The following is a 20759-nucleotide window of genomic DNA, read 5'->3' as shown; positions in this document are numbered from 1 at the left end:
TCTTTTTGCTCTTCCTTAGCTTTGAAATGTAGTTGAAAAGCAGCTGATATATGTTTTTGACTCATGATAAAAGCTCAAATCATCTGCTTCGACATAGGCCTGTATAAAAAGCTCATTTTAACGCATATCTTGCAGTAACCTGCAGAGCCCTTTGATCCCCACGGCAACCATATAGAGCTGGATCATCTCGTTACCATTGTGATATACATAACCGCTTTGGTACATAGGGCAAGTTCTAACATTCAGAACTACTCTTTTGTAGTGTTACACACTCACATTTACGGTAGCTTTAGGAGGTTGGTTAAACCTGAACCTCGTGAAAAGCAAACACATTTCAAGGTGTTTCATTCATTGCAGAACACTACGTTCGCATTAGTAAGCCCAGAAAAAGCAGATCTTTCTCCCCTAAGGCATGCTCAAATTGCTCAGTGGGCTGTTCCCAGTGGCATCCATTTTGTATTTTATTCCTTTATGCGTAAACAGCACATACCATGTAGACTGAGGCCAGTGTCAGCACTAGTGGACACATGCTTTAGACAACGTTCATCACAGGAGCCACAAAATGTCTTCACTCGTCTTCATATACACAGTAACAAAATGATAGATCACAAGCTAAATGCAGTATAGGTTATTCTGCAGGTGAAAATTACATAAAGCCTCTGCAAAATCCTGCTTGCATTTGTAACACCAGGAAAGGGAATCATCCATGTAATCTTGACATTATGGTAGTTTGAAAATGCCAGAAGAGCATAGTCATGCTCCTAAAGACTCAATACCATTGTCTGGTCTAGACGGCCAGGGAATATGCTAAAATAGGCACCCAGGCTTACCCTTTCTGCTTTCTTTAACTAGCTTGAACTATCAGTTTCCCTGGTTGTCTCTGTGACAGATAGATAACCCGAGGAAGGGCAGCAGCGTGCCAAAGGCACTATCTTGGACTCAGTCATACTCCCTGACTAAAGTTTTATTTTCGCCACTAGCCTTCTATTCAGCCTGTTTCTTTCCATACTGATACACTCAGCTGCATATGCAGCTAAGCAGGAGTGTATTTCAGTGTGAGTTTAGTGATACTGGGCATAAAAATTTCCATTTGGTTTCTTCAAAGACAGGGAGAGCTGTCTCCCTAGGAAATGGTGGAAAACACACTCCAGGACATCAGCAATAAAGTCTTTGGTCAACAAGGTCTGAGTTGTTCATAAAATTTTGGACAAAAATAAATTCCACAGTCTTGTTTACTCAGAGGTTGTCTGAGTGAAGTTTAATGGTGTTTGGAGATAAAAGACGTCTGGAAAATTGATGCATTCAAAATAGTTTGAGATCCAGTACCTGGAATTTGAAAGCATAAAGATTTGGTCATAAAATCATTCCTGGCCACAAAGTCTCTCTGTGGAACAAGGCATTGATTTTACCAAAACCACTAGATCAATGCGTTGGAACAAACTATATTTCCAAGAGAATAGAAGGAAAGCATATATAATGTACTGAGCGGGTTAGGGACAGTTCATCATGATCTTCTTCATACCGTTCTTCATACTCGTGACACAAAAAAAAACAATTAAATATTCCTACAAACACAAAATTAAGACGTCATAGGCTTAAGCATGTTTTAAGGAAACAATCTCAGTATATTTACACATTGCTAAAACTAGATGACGCTCAGAACCGTTGCTGTACATTTAGCAAGTTTCAAACTGAAATTCAACCAATTGATATCAAGAAAACACAATTTTTTCATGAGTATTGGTGGTATCTTTAGAAGGGCTAACAACTCATCTACTTCAGTACATAAAGTGATCTATAAATTTGGCAAATTAATGTTAATTTTAATGCATCACTGAAGAGAACTGGCAAATTACGTCACATCTGTGTACTACATAATCCTTGTTCTTTGTCCTGCAAAATCCAGACTGGCTCAGGGAGAAAAGTATAGGACCACACAAGATTGTTACTTCTCAGATAAACTCTGACAAAGACACAGTGCAACATACGCTCAGATTTTGGTACTATATGTGTGGGGTTCTTTTCTTTTTTGTTCTTAAATTTATTTATTCATGTCAAGGAAGTATGCAGATACAGAGATATGGATTGAGGAGAATTAGACACAGTACACGGAAATGGCTGATGTTAGAGTTTCAGAAAATAATTCATCAAAGAGAAGAAGGGCATCTCTTTGTAACGTGATTTTTTTTCTTACAAAATGGAAGATTTTGGGCTTTTTACTGAAAAAAAAGTAGAAGCTGCAAATACCACTCTGTAAGAGATGTGTAGCTTTTAAATAGTGTGTTAGTTCCTCTCACTTAACAACATCCTTGGCATATAAGCCGTTCATATTCTTCAAAAATATTAAGATATGTCTGAGGATATTTAAAGCTAAACTTAACACAAAAGAACAATCCATTATTTTTCAGAAAAAGTACAAATAATTTGACATGATGCCTTAAAAAAGTTGAATTGCAAACGATTTTTCTTTTGAAACATTTAAATTATTTTTGTCACATCTTCTTTGAAAAGCATATCTTAATGTTCCCAGCTACTTTTTCAGTATGGCCGGTAGATTCTTTTTGAGTGACAGCACCTGAAGTAACAATCAAATGGACTTAAATGACCTAATGAAGTAGAGTTTAACCCAGCTGATGGTTTTAAAACCATAATTTTGTTTTCCTAAGAGTTTCAATCGTTGGTATTAGCTCACAATCTACCAAGTATGTGAAAATATAATAATGTGACTAATGCTTTCATTTCAGAGATATGCTGATTGTATACATAAGCAATAAGAATGCACCCTTTAAAACAGCAACAGCATTTCTGGAGACAGATGCTTTTGACTCCAGTGCGCTCATGACTGAAAAGGGTATTGTGCTTTTTGAGCTGCCCAAATGTATGGTACTTGCTATGCAGACCACAATGCAAAAAAACTTTGTACAAATCATTGCAATCCTGGAAAGTCGTGAAGAAGGAATCAGAGTTCCTTAGAATCGTGCCATTTTTTAAATCCTTTATTGAGGATACTTTATGTCTTTCAGACAGTAAGGCTGTTGAATATCATGCAGTACCATATGCGTGATTTATTAAAAAACTGTAACTTGCTCTTAAAAATATTTCAAATTAAATCATGTTTGGAAATACCTATGCTTAAAAAAAACAAACCTAAAGAGTTCTTAAGCAGCAGCTAGGGTGAAACAAATTCTAGATTTGATCCCATTGTCTAAATCAGATCAGAACACACCCCATTAAATAAAATCTCTCTCATGGCTTTCATTTTGGTCTTTTCAAGTTGCTGTATGCTTTTTCAGTCTATACCCAAGCACATCAAGACGGCATTTAAGAACCAAAACCATTTCTCCCACTTTCTGCGTTTTTACACTGTGGAAGGGCTTAGGTATCTTGTGGTAAATAGCACTGAAAGGAATAGTGTGGTATGCTAAAAAAAATAGTGTGGTATGCTAAAAATGTGGCAAAAAAAAGGGAAGAGTTTAAACCGGAAAACTAATTTGGATCCTGACAAATTATTTAGAATTTCTAAATCCTGCATGATGAAGGGGAGGAAGAGTAGAAGGGGTAATCACTCTTTAAAACTTGGTTCTTACAAGTCATCATGGGAAGTCCGTTCTCAGAGGACCGATTCCCATTCTGCCAAAAGATCATTTCATTTGAGATCAGGCCCAATGTTATATACAAAAATGCAAATCTAGTGCTGCCACTTTTATGTTCGATGTTTCATATGCTCAGATAAACTGTCTCTTGTATTAGGAAAGCCAGTCACATAGAGGAACACAAACTGTTGGATAGGGCCCTATATACAGTACACTCTTCCTTGTTTCTACTCATAAAATCGAGTCTGGATGCTATTCTAGCAAACGAGCATTAATTAAGTAATTCAGGCTTTGCTACTGTTCACAAACATATTTAGTATACTGCTAGCCATATACCTTGTAAAATGAGATAATTCACTTAGATGTGAAATGTAATAATTCATTTTTATAAATAACGTAGTCTGAGCTGTATTTCTGGGATTAGCATCTGAAAACTGTTTCTCACAAAATATGGCCTGTTGTAATATAAACCTGTTTTGTGTTGCTCTGAAGGTTGTTTTTCTTTAACCAAGCTAAAACAGTAATGCAGCTGTTGTATGGTGGAAAGATAAAGGTCTGCAGTTAAATATTCTTTTTGTTTTACATAGAGAAAACTTATCTAAAAGAATGCAAACACCTGACGCAAATGAAGCACTGATTGTGACAGCTAACCTCTAGAACTGTTTCTCAACTAGCAGCAGAAAATTAGAATATGCATTGCAGACCTCTTAAAATCCTGTTGAGAGGAATGGGCTAGGTGAATGACCTTCAAGGGCTTTCCATATGTAAGGTCTCTAATTGTGAATTTCTACTTTTCACCTTCTGTTTAGGATTGCCAACACAACACAGGTGGTTCATATTGTGATAGATGTCTTCCTGGCTTCTATGGTGATCCTACAAGAGGGACAGCTGAAGACTGTCAGTTGTGTGCTTGCCCCCTAAATATACCTTCTAACAAGTAAGATGTATATTTATTACACTTTTTTCACTTAGTAAGTTGCATAAATTTTTAATTTACACTTTTACATATGCACTTGATTTTTTGGGGTATTTTAATCAAACGATGTATTCTGCAATATAAACTTTTATTCTCTTTTTACAATTGTACAGACTGCTTAGTTTCACAGAGAGGCAAAGATCAAGACAATCGCTGGATGAAACTAGGCTAGAAAGAACAACACAGAATTTGGATGACTGCTCTTTGAATCAATAACTAACACTTGCTTTTTTTGTCCTTCTTAAGAGTACTGGTTTCTAGTTTTAAAGCTGAATTTACAGATTTGATGTGTGGGGTTTTTTAATAAGTGACTTTAAAGTAATTTTATATTGATCAGATAGAACAGTGATTTCTTCTGCTTTTAATTTTCCTTTTCTTCCAGTCAACATTCAATGATAATGTTGATTTGTTTGGAGTGTGAATTCAGCCTTAGATCTTGCAAAATCATTTGGCATGATGTAGTTAAAGAAAACTGTTCTGCATCTTATCTGCTTCGCTTCTCTTGTGCATATTAAAAAAATGGAAATCGTGTCTCAGTTTGAATTAGCGTGTTTATGCCATCCAGTATGGCTTCAGAGTAAAGGAACCCGGGTGCAAGAATTATACAGAAGAGCTGCTGTGATGCAACACATGCAGTAACTGTTCAGGAAGATCAGGAACTGTTGAGTATGTGTCTGAGTTGTTTGCAGTGGTAACTAATGCTTGCCCAAATTCCAGCTGCAAATTGGATGTGTCTCCCTTCTGAAAAGAATCACTGTTAGTCCATATAAGCATTTCAGAAGGATTGTAGGATTGTACTGGAAGATTGTAAACTATCCCCAGAGGCTGTCCCATCACAAGCTGTTCACACAGTTTAAAGGTGTTAAGTGGCTATATAAGCTGATAAATCCACTGGAGTAATTTTTTTTTTTTCTCCCTTCAGCCCTGCATTTTCTATTTCACCCCATTTTTCCCAAAACAAAGATCAGGTTCTGTCAATGAAGTGCACTTTACTATTTAAGAGTATAAAGAGTACTTCTTAAGGTTTACAGGGCAAAATGCGTTGCTAACACCTGCACAGAGAGGGAGCTCTGCAAGATGCAAGTGAAGAAGAGAACATCATCTGCATGGCAGTGTGCCGACATAAGGCACAGATGAACCAGATTTTGCTCTGAAGTAGTTCAGGCTAACAATGTTGCCTACAGTGGCATTGTGTCCTATGAAAATTGCACTCATCAGGGCAGGATTAATCTAAGCACTTATCAGCAGAAATTCCAGGGTATTGTAGAATGGGAGACTGCCTTCCTGTTATCACAGCTCTTCAGCTGGTTTTATTAGATATACATGGGTTTATTATGTCTGCCGCTCAGGTATGGTTCCTCTGATGTCCTCGTTCCTTTCACATACTTGATATTTCCTTGCATAGTTAATTCTCTTTCTCTTGTTTGAGAACACTGTAATGACAAAGCAGGAAAAAACACTATCACATTTATATCTTGTGCAGATGTGCAACAAACCAAGTCAAATAGATTGAATTTATGCTTTTATTGGCAAAATGCCTGGAGACCTCTATTATGTATTCATCAGAGTCCTGGCTGTTTTACTTTCCTTTTTTGAAATTGAACAAGACAGTCCCAATTTTAATATTTAGTTTAATTGAAAAATATAGGTACAAAACAAACACAGAATATAAATGTTCTTGAACTGTGATACTGTGGGAGTCCTGAACCCTACAGTTTAGCCCTGCATTAGAGTTGTCCAACAGCTTCCTATTTCTAATTTGAACAAAAGCAAAATGGTGAACAACATCCTCAGGCTTTGTAGAACTCAAAGTAAGGTAGAAGCTCTTATGACTTTATGGTTCTAGAACAATTATTATGTTTGTTTATGAGGAAAAAAAGAGGTTGCTAAAGATTTAATGTGTTATCTGAAGGCTGTTAAAGTACTCTTTTCTTTCTTAGGTGGCAGCGAGTTTCTATGCTAGGGATAATATATGTAAACAATTCAGATTCCTTCACACATCCTTCGCATAAAAATTAAAGAAATGTCTACCAAGCTCCTGTCATTGTACAAATGCAGTATATGTCATGTTATTTCTGAGTAACCTAGCAAGTGACTAATTAATGTACAAATTATTATAAATAGCTGACTATGGATTTTAATTCTTGTAGTATTTGATTCCTAACATGGCATGACAGGGCATCTGTCGGTCTCTAAGCTTAATACTAAGTTCCTGGTGCGTAGAGAATATTGTCCATGTAATGAATCTCCGGGATATATTTCTATTAAGAAAATACTTTTGTCTTTTATAGCAGTGTCTTATTTCTTTATGATGTTTATAATGGCTCCCATCACTGTTTTCACAGCAACTGAATCTTTTTCTTTGCAATGCCACGTAAGATGGAGGAGAACTGTTCTATCCATTTTAGAAATGTGGTGGTGTTGGTGGTGTTCTATAATTAAGTTAAGCTGATTTAACTGCTGTTCATTCCCTCTCCTGTTTCCTAATGGCAGCGTTTTCCATATGCAATCAGTGAAGCCAATCATAAAACTGCCTTCTGAAGCATAACAGTGATAAGTGACTTGCCATATGTCAGAAAAGGACCAAATCAGGAAACTAAAATTAAGTTGTCTAAGCTTGTTTTCTAGATCCTGGGTTGTATTTTCCTCTGTTTGCATGTATTTCCATATTTGTACTTATATGATGCAAATGAGATCAATACCCATATTATAAATGGCATATGTAATGCATGCTTGACTTCTTTGTTTTATCTCTTCTCATTAATGCATCACTCTTACAAACTGTTCTAACATTCTTAGTCTTTAAGGAGTTTCAAATAGCTGATTTTTTTTTTTTCCATAGAAATTTCCAATCACACTACTATATAATTCTTTCTACCAAATGTTGATGTCTAGGCCAATTACTGCATTTCTCTTGAAGTGGCAGTAAATTTAAAATTGGTAATGAAGACCCTAAGAGGAATGTTTTATCACTGAAAATGGGAGATAGAAGATATCTCACTCAGCCTGGGAAGGTTACAAGTAAACTCATAGCACATGAACTGGGAATTCGGGTTGGTCTCAGAATTTTAATATTTTCTTGGAGGATTAAAGAAAATAACAATTTTTTTCCCAAGAGATGTTTTCTATAAGATACTTGTAAGCCTTTAGGAAGCCCTGGCTTCTAACATAGAGCTATCACATGTACATACCCATGCTGTGTATTCATAACTTATCCCATCTCCTGACTGGTATTAATGTTGTTACCTTATGTAAAAACTGAAAGAGTCATGATGAATCAAGAGGGACTAAGATTTTTTTTGAAGGTTGTTTTGACAGATCAATACACACTGTTCATTAGTATTTATCACTAGCGAGTAATGAAATTCTAAATGACCAGGAAGATAAACTATTCTTTTCTTACCCTGCTCTCACATATTTCCTTTATAGTACGCAAATGGGAATTTCTCAATATATTAATGTTTAGTGTTGAGATGTGGACTGACTATTAAGTCAGAGAAAGAATCACAGGATGCTAGGTCTGAGCATAACCCTTAAAACATGGAAACTGTGCTATTCGTTATTATTGCTTAGTAATAATAAGTACTTAATTATTATAATCTTTAAAATTTATGCTGTGGAAGTCAGAGCTCTTGATGGAACTGTGGTACAGTTGATCTTTGTGCAATGGTATAATGAGCTGTGATAGCATCTCCACAAAGTTTCCCATGTAGCTCTTAGAAAGAGTGAGGTTGGGACTGACAAGAAGGATCTCATTTGAAATAAGTCAGGTGCTGCTGATTTAGATTCAATGATAATGTGTGCCTCAGTTGAAAATTGCTTTCATTGCTATTTAGAATTAACAATTATTGCTTCTTCGACTGGCTCCTCATGCGTTTGTGAATCTATTCTTAATTGAATGACACTGCAAAACAACACAAATATAGTCCTTATGGGAGAAAGGAAAATCCCAATACCTATGTTTACTGGACCTGACCTTCCCACATTTTTCTTACTGATCTCTTGTGTCTGTGGGATAACTTGCCCTATGACAGGCAGGGTATTTATATATGGAAACGATCTATAACAGAAACAGAATAAAGAGTAAATGAGGTCAGATTGTAGGATGGATGCTCCTGAGAAGTGGCGTCCAGTCATCAGCAGTTAATCATGTTACATGATCCTAATTAAGCTTTTCTGTCTTCCCTGTGGCTATGATTTTCCTGAAACTTTAATTTTATACCCTGCTTTAATTTATCTGAGGTTGGATTATGTCTGTTTGTTGTTGTTATTGTAGCATGAACTTCTACCTTGAATATACCTTCCTTCAGATGTCTTTGTTAGAGCAATTGTATTCCTTCTCAACTTCTATTTTCCTAGGTTACAAAAGATAAGTTTAATGTCTTCTTTTCAGATAGGTGCTTTGTTTTCCTGATAGGAATAGTCACCACACTATGCACCTGCTCCTGTTCTTTTCTTTTCTGTTTTTTTTTTTTTTTTCTCTTTTTCTAGTTTTCTATTTGGTTGACCAGAATTGATTACCATTATTTAGATGAGGCCCTATCAAGGTGTTTGTATGTCTCTATCCCTAGTAATCCAGAATGATAGAAGAACAGCTTGCCTCTTCTGTGCGGTGTTTTTGAGATTGTCAGGAGTTTCCTCAAAAAAGTTTAAGGGAGAAAGATTATGGAAAGCAAAACGCTGAACAGTGAAGGAGCACAGTTCAGAGTTAAACATGACCATCAAGAGGTGGAGCTTGCAAATGCCTATGGTATCCTTATTTATAAAAAAAACACCACCACCACACCAAAAAAAAGCCCAGCTAAAAATAAGTAGAGCATAGCAAAGAGGTAAAGCTTTCTACTCTGCAGGCTATTCTTAAACTTCAGCGTGCTTGTCTGGCCTGTTGCTGGAGGTCACTGGCACTCAATTTACTCAAATGCACTCTCTGGGAGCTGCACCAGATATTTCCCTTTGTGCTCCTCCCCTTTCTTGTTCACTGTGTTCCCTTCACAGCCGATTATACACAAAGTTAACTGAGCTTTCAAATAAGTTGTCCTTCAGGAAGATTTATATAGGGGCCGCATTATGGCACAGATTGTTTTGCCAGGCCCTCGGGGGCACAAACAAACAGCTGTACATTCCTGCCTTTTTAATGGTATCCAGACCACTCGGTGGCAGGCTCAAGTCCCGTAATAACAGGCTATTGGGATGCTGCCATCCGTTACTCTATATTCAGTGTCGCAGAAATAGCAGAGTCATTCCAAATTTAAGTTGCTGGAGTCAAGCTTAAGCCCCATGTCCTAGATCAGAATCACTTTTCCTGAGCACTGTTTTGCAAATTAACAATCTCTGAAGTGGGAAGAGAGATATGCTGCTGATCATCTTTTCTTTATGTTTCTTCCTTGTCCCTCTTCTTACCCAATATCAACAACACAGCTTTAGCCCGACATGCCATTTTGACCGAAGTCGTGGATTAATATGTGATGAATGCCCAGCTGGGTACGTGGGACCACGCTGTGAAAGGTAAGCAAGCACCATGCTTTTAACCGTACGAGAGCTTAAACAAAAGTATTGATCACATGGGACTGTTCTACCTTTTCATTACTTCCTCTTCTTGTCCCCTTTCCTGCGTTCGAAACTCACTGAAGAAATTCTTGTGCTTCTTCCTCTGATATTGTTTCCGTGCATTTGTATGTTTCTAGCGCTTGTTTTATTACTTCATGGTAAAGTGCAAAGCTTCCAAGAAGCATTTGCTGAGAAGTAAGCATCTTCTTTTTAAAAGGACTCCTCTAGTTTTTCTGTCACTCTTCTGAGATCTTTATAGTTATTTTGTCTCTTGTCATTTGAATGTTTAGAGCATGGTGAAACAAATATGCAATAAATTACTGATGCCTCTTTTAGAGAAGGTAATATGCAGTGAAAATACAGCTCTTCTAGTAAGTTATTTGTTGATTTTAATTAATTTTTTAAAGATTAATTTACATTTTTGTTGCTTCTAGTTTCCCATTGCAATCTTTATTTAGCAAGTAGAACAAGCTAGGGTTTAATGGCAAAATAGGTAATTCCTTGTCAAAGGCATAGAAAAGCTCAATATATGTTTCCTACACTTATTACTACCTATACAAAAGACAAACAAAAAAATTAATGCCTAGTCTGTCTTTGGCTATGACAGGTCTGAGTGACACGTTAGTACTGAGAGGGAAAGTTCTCTCCCCTTCTTATATCCTGTTATTCTGAATGGATCACATGGAGAATTTAAATGAAACAGAAGGCTCGTGTGAGTGCTGGTGCTAAGCTCCTGGGAACTCCCTTCCACAGGAGGTGAGACCACATAACAAGGGATATCATCACTGTGTCTGCACGCCCTTGGTGTCTCTTTGTATTTCACATGGATGGAACAGCTTTCAAGAGCAGTTAGAGTGCCAGGGGACCCCTGCTAGTTGTTTGGAGGTCATGATGAATCAGCGTTGGCTTTGGCTCCATGATCCCAGTCTGCTGTGACCCTGCAAATGACACATTTTTAAGAGGGGCTGGGGGAGCCAGATAACTGTCTAACACCTGGGTAGACAGTTATGGGGCATGAAAACATGTCACTTCTGTTTCTTAGTAGGCTTTTGCCGTTTGGCAATTCCATGAGCTGCTTGCAGCATTTTCCAACGTAAACCATAAAAAAATGTAAGGCTTCTTAATGAAGACTTACAGTATTCAGGCTGAAATGAGGAAAAGGAGGCACAAACCAAGAGCAAGAGACAACCAGAAAAGCAGGAACCTGACCATATGCTGTGAATCGCTCCCTAGTCCTGTCTTCCCAATTTACATTTACAACTACTTCCTTTTAAATCCCCTGTTGTGCTCTATCTGCCCTAATGTGAGAGCGCAGGCTGTTACCTGTTTCCACCCATCATCACTGAGTCTGCTCCTGCTGCGTGCTATTTCTGCCTGTCTTTTCCTGTCTGTCTTGGAAGTCATCACCTTCTTTCAGCTAGTGGGCTGTGAAGTTAATGACGGCAGGAATAAATCACATCAAGAGCACTTTGGTGGCAGTTTGTCAATGCAGGGTCATTGACAGCTTCCATTAGCAACAAGTGCTATTTCTGAGTGGAGCACAGGCTGTAGATGCAGTAGGACAGAATCTGAATAAGTGGCAGGCTTGGATTTTAGCCTGATTTCCTAAGCAAGAGAGGCTAGTGTGATCTTTTTTGTGCATGTCTGTCTGGCTGCCCACAAAGACATTTGAACGTATAGGTCAATTTCAACCAAATTTGACAGAAGGGTAGGAGGCCTGAAAGATAATAATTGTTCCGGAAGGTTTCGTGAAAAGAAGTGGCTGAATAGAGGTTAATAGATGAGGACATGTCATAGCTAAGGGGGAGAACACTGTGTGAACTCACACCTGATTAAACAGCAGAGAATACATGAGAGAGAGAGAACGAGAGACAGAGAGATATTATTAAATGCTCTGCCCATAAGAAAACTTTCACAGGGCAAGGAAAAAGCACTGCTGTAGCCTGAGGGATTACTCCCTGCTGCATAGCAACATCCTGCAGCAAATAATCAGCCCTCAGCCTTGTAACTGTAAGATATAAATCCATTGGAAATTAGGCCATTAATTCCAATGCTCATACAACTATTTGCTTTTCAATTGTAACAAGTTGCTTGGAAATGCCCACAGCTGTCAATAATAACGAACAGGAGAAAGTGTGTTGCCTTTTGCTATTAATAGTGATTGTATAATTGCTAAAAGAGTTTACATGAAATTCTCGTTCATTTTAGCAACTGCAAAGTGACTGACAAGTGACCTGAGATACATGATTCGTTAACTGAACAGTCCTAAATTATTGTGAAGTACCAAGTATCGTAAGTGAGCATACACAGTACTGTGCTTATTATTTGGCCTCCAAAATCATCCTCTAACCCCTAGGGAGACAGGATCTTTTATTTATTTATACATTTTTACACCTGAGTTGTATAAATGTCAAAAAAAAATTGCTACTTTTCTCAGTGGAACTCTTCAGGAAAACGTTGCCAAAATTGCTCAATGTTCTGAGGGGTGCAGTTCATACACCATCAAAATTATTGCAGATATAAACTTGCTTGGGAGCCCAGCTTCACCATTTAACCCTTTTCCCCAGCAAATTAGACTTATGTTCTTCCCTTGCTCACTGCCCACTTTCCCAGGGGGTATGAGATAGGACAGACATTCTCCTAACTCCATAGAAAGGGTATATGAGAATGTCAAAAAACTGGCCTTTGAACCCAGCACACTTACAGGATGATGATATGTATTTTCCATCTACACAGTCTTGATAGGGACAAGAGCACACAGTTTTAGGGTAAAAAAGCAAAATGAGTGAGAGTCTAGTTTCTCCTGTAGCACTCCTTTATTTATGAATGTGGTTCCAGTGACCTTTTCCTCCTAGAAGGAGAGATGAGAGGGCAGTGTAAGTTCAGTGGGAGAAGAAGGGTGAGCTGGGTCATGTTCTTCCTTCCTGCTTCTGCCATTCTTCAGGTCTAGCCCAGAGTGCCACCAGCCACAGTCCCTTGTGAGTCCCTTGGCTCCTTCTAGCTAGAATAATTCTTCCACTAATGCCAGAAGTACAAGTCTGTATTGCAGTGCTGATGGGAAAAGGGTCAAACTTTCAGGAGATATGCTGCAACAAATGTGTTACGCAGGATTGTTTACAGCTTGCAAAGGTAGGCACTCTGACCTTAGAAAATGCAAGATTTATGGTTGGTCATACAACAATAACATCTGTGTTGTGCACCTGGTTAAGATTTTTAACTGTGTGTTCACAAGCCGTTTCTCCACAGGGCTTTTTCTTGAATTTGTACAGGGGTTGAATGCACATAAGTTTCAAAGCAACTGTAAAAACAGTATTTCCAGACTTTAAAATGTTTGGATTTAAATTAACTCTGTCTCAAGGGCTTCTTTCCAGTAAATTTAAAGGGATATATCAAATAGGCCTGCATTTGTGTACATATATGCATATGTACACAGCACCATACAGACTGCTATGAAGAAAACTAACTCCATCCCAGCCAGACCCAGTACGCATAGATACACATGTATTTATATAGTAGCCCTCTATTTTGCACTAGTTATGCCAAATAAAACCGAACAGTGTGAGTCACAGACACACCTGTATTTTAAGGTAAAGGTGAGGAATAGAGGAAGAAAAAGAAAAATATGGAAGCAATCTTTCTTTGCTGCTTTTACTCCTATTTTTGTTTATGTTTTCATCTCAGAGGTGTTCTGTTGTATGTACTTAGCAGTCATTTCCTTAGATATGTATTGTGTGTAATACATAAACGAGATTTTCTGTGCCACATACGTTATCGGTTTTTTTAAATATCAACCTTGCTAAACATGTAATGCTTTGAATCTGAGAAGAGTAGCTGAAGTGGAAATGTCCTTAAGGAAATAAAGATGGAATTAGTGAAAGTGGATTTTTTAATCTTCCCTTGCAACTTCAGGAGAAGTGGGAGAAAAAGTGGAAGAATTTACACATAGATACATGCACACAGTTTTCTTTTAAGCTTAACTGGCTTATCCCTACTTTTAGGATCACCTTGAATCTGGATTTGACATTATGTACGTATATAAGTAGAACGTAGCTATATGATGGTAGTGAGTTTTGCTAATTTTAATTAGGAAAGTCTAAACTGATAAGAACACAAAGAGTTATCAAGGTCTCCTGCTATTAATAGAAGGAAATGATTAGCAGTGCATGTCTCACAAATCCATGGAGTATTTTTTCTGTGAATTGCTTGGTAAGTTTCCGTGAGTGCTATCAGGTACAGAACTAACCCCTAAATGAAAGTGAAAGAGGAAAATTAATACATATTAAGTGAAGTCAAATAGATTAGTAGTACCAAAAGATACAGATTAATGACAAATACACCAGTAACAAGTGAGAAAGCGTGGGTGAACTTCACGCATCATCTACTTTAGGTAAAATAAGGTAAGTGCAGAAATTATGCAGTTACTCTCTGTCTATTAATTATTACATAAATTAAGAGACATTCCTAGCCTTTGTAACTGAGGTATCATTGCTGAAAAAAAGCCAAATTGTTTTGGCAAAAGCAAGCTGAAATCAGCCTTCGTGGTTGCTGAAATATTCTCCATCCAAGGAAAGCGTATCCATTTCTTGTCAGGGAACACAAGGAGGTACCAATATGTGCCTACATTCGTGACAGGTTCTGAAAATAAAATGCCGGAATTATTTTAACAACAAGATTTTGACATATTGTTGCTATGAGGAGGTAATTGTGAGAGTTGGCTATGCTAAAGGAGTAAAGCACAGGGTTAGATTATGAAAATTTTACTCATGTTCTTGAGTGCTTACATGCACCCAAACCACTGGATTATTTATACATATTATTTATCTATGGTCTGCGTTGTGGCTATTTCGAGAGAATGGAAAAAAAATCCTACTTCGTGTAATATCTTACTACAAAAAACTGTTCAGTTAGATCCAACTATAATTTCCTCCCTAGTCTCAGTTACCCATTTTTATAACACTTGCTAATGATAGTGAACAATACTTATAAATGTTTAGATGGCTTTGTTGTTTGGCTAGTTGGAAGCTTCATGAGATATTCTGGATGCAAGGAAAAGGATGAACTTGATGAGCATAAAGGGACAAGAGTGAAAGCATAGCGGAGCTCTACATTCCCACATTAGGATGGTACCCAAAATCCTTGCTTGACCGTACCATCCAGTACTATTACAAAGCAAAGAGAGTATCTATGTACATTAGAAATGCATTCAAACTGACTTTAAAATAGTAGGAAACATTAATTTATGCAATGTGCTTTATGTACTTTCTGTTTTCTTTACGCTAATTGGAGTTCATCTGAGATGCACATGAATAACTTCATTAGCTGGAACTGGGCAATTTGTCTTCTTTTTCTTCACTATCTGCAAGTTGCTCTTACTGTGAAGTGTGAGCAAATGTAATGGAAAGGGAAAGCAGATCAGAATATAAATAGAAAATAGGCTGTGAGACAAGTAGAAATTTGCTTTAAATAAACACTAATGTTAGGTCACATTCACTAACCTGTTTTACATGGTACTCACAGGAAAATACTGGTGGCCAGGGTGGAAAAGAAGGTGATATTTTTAAGCATCTCTGTTAAAATATGAAAGGTATAATACACACCAACATAGTTCCTGTGATAATGAGCAATCTTTTTGTTACCTGCCTATACATGGAGATTAGCAGTCCATTAATTAAACAAATCTGACCATGCAGTAGATCAGGGGAAGGCTAAGTCAGGGGAGGATCTTGTTAGGTAAACAAATTGATGTCTGTATTACTTTCTAAACCTGTTTTTTCTAAACTAAACAAGTTTTTAAGGAAGAGGGAAAAAATCATCAAGCTTGCTGGTAAATGAGTATAGAATATCTAGACATGATGTGTTGAAATACAAAGCCTATCTAACATGGACCTGAATTCCTCTAGTGTGCCAATAGACAGATTTCTTCTTATGCTTTGTCTCGTCTTCGGTGCCAGTGACAAGATTTTTCTCCCACTGAAATCTAATTACTAGCAGAACTGGCAGGATTTCAGCTGGTACTGTATCTACAGTGTTGTTAAAAAGGAGGAGGAGGGAGAGAGAAAAAAGACACTTAAGAAATACTTGAAAGAAGATCAAATCATTTTTGGTGATTAGTGAGGCAACAAAATTACATATTTCTAATAAGAGGATTATTTAAGGGTTCTAACTGGTGATGTCTTTTACTTTAGGTGTGCAGAAGGCTATTTTGGACAACCTCTAATACCAGGGGGATCATGCCAGCCATGCCAGTGTAATGACAACCTTGACTTCTCCATTCCTGGCAGCTGTGACAGCTTGTCTGGTGCTTGTCTGATATGTAAGCCAGGTACAACAGGCCAATATTGTGAGAGGTGTGCTGATGGATATTTTGGCGATGCTCTTGATGCAAGGAACTGTCAACGTAAGTCATGAACTTTTACTGCTCCTGACAGCATTGATCTATCTTATATCCATGTTCTTGAGAGGAAGACTGTGGCTCTGTATGTGTGAGCAGGAGAATGATACGGTGTACTTGCACCTCTAATAACAATAGTGTTTTACTTGCATTTACACTGAAAAGGAAGGCTTTAAAGTAATAGAAAGAAGAACCTATTAAAAAAACTTCCTGCTGTAGTTGAAGCAGACATGGAAAAAACCTGGGAGAGCAGAGCATTGCAGGGATGCAAAAAGTTATACTGAATGTCAGATCTACAGAAATAAATACAAATAATAGAAAGCAATTCAGTAAAAACACTATAAGCCATCCAGGGAAATCCTGTTAATTAGTGAGATTGGTGCTGAAAGGAGGGAGTGAGATTTCAGCTACTTTAGGGTCTAACTTTCTCACTGCTTGTGATGGTCCTTCCCACCTACATAACCTTGGTAAGAGTTGGGAGCCGCCGGCTCTTATAGGGCACGATTCTCCTAGTGGCTTGCAGTTTGACAGTGAGAATATGAAGTTCTCTTGGACCACCTAAGACTGCATAGGAGCCAGCGAGATGCAGAACATCACCAGGTTCCTCAGCTAAGGCTCATAAACACTGATATATGTAAAATCATAGATAGCCATGAAGAGATAACACCTGTGTAAATGCTTTCTTTACCTACTTTATACAATACTGGATAAAAGTTGGACAATCACATATATTCTCTGCACGGCTTAACAGTTTGTGATGAATGATGTCATATAAGTTAGGGTGTTCAGTGTGTAATGTGATTTAAAAAGAAGCGTATTTCAAAAATCATAGCTTCCAGTAGCTTGTCACCGTTCCTGAGGCATCAAGAGGACTGTTGCTTTGAACATTTCTACAATAGTGGCAGCCGCATGGGAAAGAGATGTAGTACGAGGAGAGTTTGGAAAACATACAATTAAAAAAAAAATAATATTAAAAATAAATACATATTTAATGTAGAATTACGAGCTTTGCTTTTGCTGTTAGTATCTCTGACAAGGAGAGCCCCCTAATGTATTCATAGCCTTGTGCTCACAGTTACCTTGTATTCATCTATTCTCGGTCTTTCATGTGGGTTTTCTTTTTTGCATATGATTTTTTATTTCCTTTGCAGACTTCCATGAAGTTTGCCCTGCAGCTACAATATCAGAGGGACTGTGCCTTTACTTTGTTGTTTTCAATTTTGTTCCTTATTAAAAAGCCAAATCCAAGAGTATTGCAAAGCATGAATTTTGCTTTCAGATTACTGTTTGAAATGTTTCTTGCTCTGTCTCAGTACAGTGCTGTTGTCTTGTGCATTAACTATTTCAAATGACAATACAACTTTATATCATTGTAGCATCTCTGAATTTCTCGGTGTATCTGTGCAAAATAATAAATCTAAGAACACTGAGCAAATGTCCTAGGCTTATTTGATTTGATTCAGGTAGGTTGTTTTTTGGTGTGAAACAGCACGGTGTACTGAAGCAAATACCTGGAGGTTGTGCTAAGTAGTTAGAAGTTAAAGCTTGGTAGTAGAGCTAAGTGACTGGAGATGAATTAAAGCAAATATTCAAGTGTGCCTATGTGCCAGTGCGTAGGTACTACTATTGGAGGCAAATAAGCATGCAGGTTGTTTATAAATACACAGCCATAAATATTTATACAAATCAGGAGAGAATGAGAAGGGTCTCGACCTGTGTCATTTGGGAGAAAATAAGACAAATTTCTCTGACAGGCTGTATTGTATTATAGCAGCCATTTGGAGCTTTGGACAATAGCTAATTTTCCCAGTAGAAGTGAATGAATGGGAAGACTTTAGATGAGAAAAATGCAATTTATCAGATTGAGTAACAGTTTAGTAGATGAATACCCTTGACTGTATGTTTCTTCTCTATGTATGTACTGCCAGGGCCAAGAAAACCAATCAAAGTCTTGACTTCCAAATTCTGCTTTACCACTGTACTGCACTCAGTCATCTGTGGCTGAGTTAAGAATACATGGTATGCCATTTGTGGTAATACATAATATAAATAGGACAACCTCATCTATTTATAAAATCAGTGTAAATTTTCCTTTTGATTCTTGTGGTGTCATATGCCTGATAAGCAAAACGATTCAAATACGACAGGCTTTGTTTTTTGAGGTCTGTATAAAAAGGGTGTTAATTTGCATTGATAATTGTGGTTTTGTGAGTTTGGCTTATGCACTGTCTTTCAGTGCTGACCATTTTAATTAGAAAGATACTCAAAATGTATATATGTGATACTCATAATTGTGTGCCGTTTGGAGTGTTGGCAGTTTTAAAACATAAATATTATGGTAGGAGGGCTGTATACAGGATGAAAGAGGTAAATTACGGATTCAGTTAGTGTTGAAAAACGAGAGTAAAAGGAAAAGACAAGTGATGTTAATTACAGCAGAAGTGGTTTTAAACGTTTGTATTTTTTAAATATATTGCGAAACAGAAAGAGATTGGGACCTCTGAAGGTGTTACCAGACTGATAAGAGAGACCAGCATATTTTTGTTACTTATTCCAGAATATGAGACAACTATGCAAACATTTGAGAAATAAGGCCAGGAACATACTAGCAAGCCATAAAGTCACTTTCATTTAAAAGAAGCAACTTTTGCAGAATACCTCAAAAATGGAGAGAAGAGCAGAAAATAATCCTTTCTATTTACAATGTAGCAAGTCCAGTAAAGTAATGAGGAAGCTCCTGTTGTGATAGTTTATAGATAGAAAAAAATACAACTGCTTTGTCTCAAATAGCACCTTGTGACATGCAAGTATGTGACCATCGTGTTCACTATTGGGACTCTTTAAGTGTTTCTTAAAATGAAGCTGTCACATTGAGAAAAAGACCAACACATGCAGTCAGGGTGCTACAGGAAGGCAAAATGTGTATTGGAGCCCTGGCTTAACAGAGTACATTGATAATCAATATAGAAATGTGGATTCATTCCTGTCTGTGGGAAAAAAAAAAAAGGACATGCAGGAACCAGCTCACACTGATGGAATTGGTGACTGTGTGGTCATAGTCCCTGTGACACCTGATCACATCACTCTTCTCTACTGTGGATGCCAAAGGGATTTTTTTCTAATCTCTGCATGCCAAACGAACTGTGGTCAAAGAACATAAAGGGTGATAGAAAGCTTCCCAAAAAGTTCTCTTCTCCTAAAACATGAAAACTTTGAAGCCAAAAGCATTGTTGCTTTCCTCAAGAAACAGCAGTTCCTTTTCATTGCCATTTTAAATCCTTAAGAGTGTGTTGTGATGAGTTAGGCTGGGCAGTTGGGTTACGTTTCCTCTAGGGACTGTGATGCTGTTGCTGAGACAGAGGTACCAGAGAGCCACAAGAGCAGATAATCCTCAGTCTCTTTTTCAGCTGTACTCCAGGGTGCTACCTGGGAGGACGGGCTTCTGAGGGGCTGTGGATGTTACTGCCCCTATAGTGAGGTCCCTGATGGTAACCTTGGTCTGGGTCCTCAGCCTGCCAACATTTCCTACCTACTACATTAACATGGACTGGACTCTGGGGCATCAGGACCAGCAAGCAGAGCGGTAGCACTCCCACCTGCCATAGCTAAATCCTGTATGCGCCTTGTGTAAGGGTCTGTAACTTTTGTTTTTTCTCTCAGTGCCACCCTGCCCACTCCAAGTTTTGGGGCAATGGACAGGGTGTTCTAAGGGAGCAGTTTCTGAGAGGGAGAGAGCCCTGCTTTCCCCACCATCCCCACAGTCTGGAAATTTGGTATTAATTGAAATATAAAGGCAAAGTGGTTACTGCTTTAAAATCCTATTTCTCCATCAGGGCTGTCATGGTTTAATCCCAGCCAGCAGCTAGGACCACACAGCTGCTCATGCAGTTCTTCCCCTTCCCCGAGAAGGGCATGGAGAAGAGGGAGAAAAGGAGGGGAAAGAGAAAGTTAAAAAAACTTCATAGGTTGAGATAAAGTCTATTTAATAGAAACAATAACAAAAAAGAAAAATAACAATAATAACAATGACACAAGTCACTCTCGCTGCCTGGTGAACTGGCACCATCCTGAGCAGTGATTGTGAGTAACCGCCTCTCAGCTAACTCCATTTATATGCTGAGCATGGTTTATTTGGTACGGAATATTCCATTGGCCATTCCATTGGCCATTCCATCGGCCATTCCATCATCCTATCCAAGCTCTGTCTCATCTTCTACGAGAAGCTGAAAAAACTCCTTGAAAAATATAGACA

General features: G+C 37.9%; 1 protein-coding gene across 10 annotated transcripts in view; it reads left to right on the top strand.

Moving 5' to 3' along the window:
• LAMA2 (laminin subunit alpha 2) overlaps window positions 1-20759 on the top strand; it is a 376159-nt gene that overhangs the window by 219436 nt on the left and 135964 nt on the right. For all 10 annotated transcript variants that reach the window (XM_074580763.1, XM_074580762.1, XM_074580760.1 and 7 more), the window contains exons 17-19: window positions 4403-4530; window positions 9988-10074; window positions 16302-16513. In XM_074580763.1, the coding sequence (XP_074436864.1) occupies window positions 4403-4530; window positions 9988-10074; window positions 16302-16513 (427 nt within the window). The remainder of the gene's footprint in view (window positions 1-4402; window positions 4531-9987; window positions 10075-16301; window positions 16514-20759) is intronic.

The sequence above is a fragment of the Larus michahellis genome, chromosome 3 (genome assembly GCF_964199755.1).
Source record: "Larus michahellis chromosome 3, bLarMic1.1, whole genome shotgun sequence".
In the NCBI taxonomy this organism is placed as follows: Eukaryota; Metazoa; Chordata; class Aves; order Charadriiformes; family Laridae; genus Larus; species Larus michahellis.
This window is presented reverse-complemented; position numbering and strand designations above follow the sequence as displayed.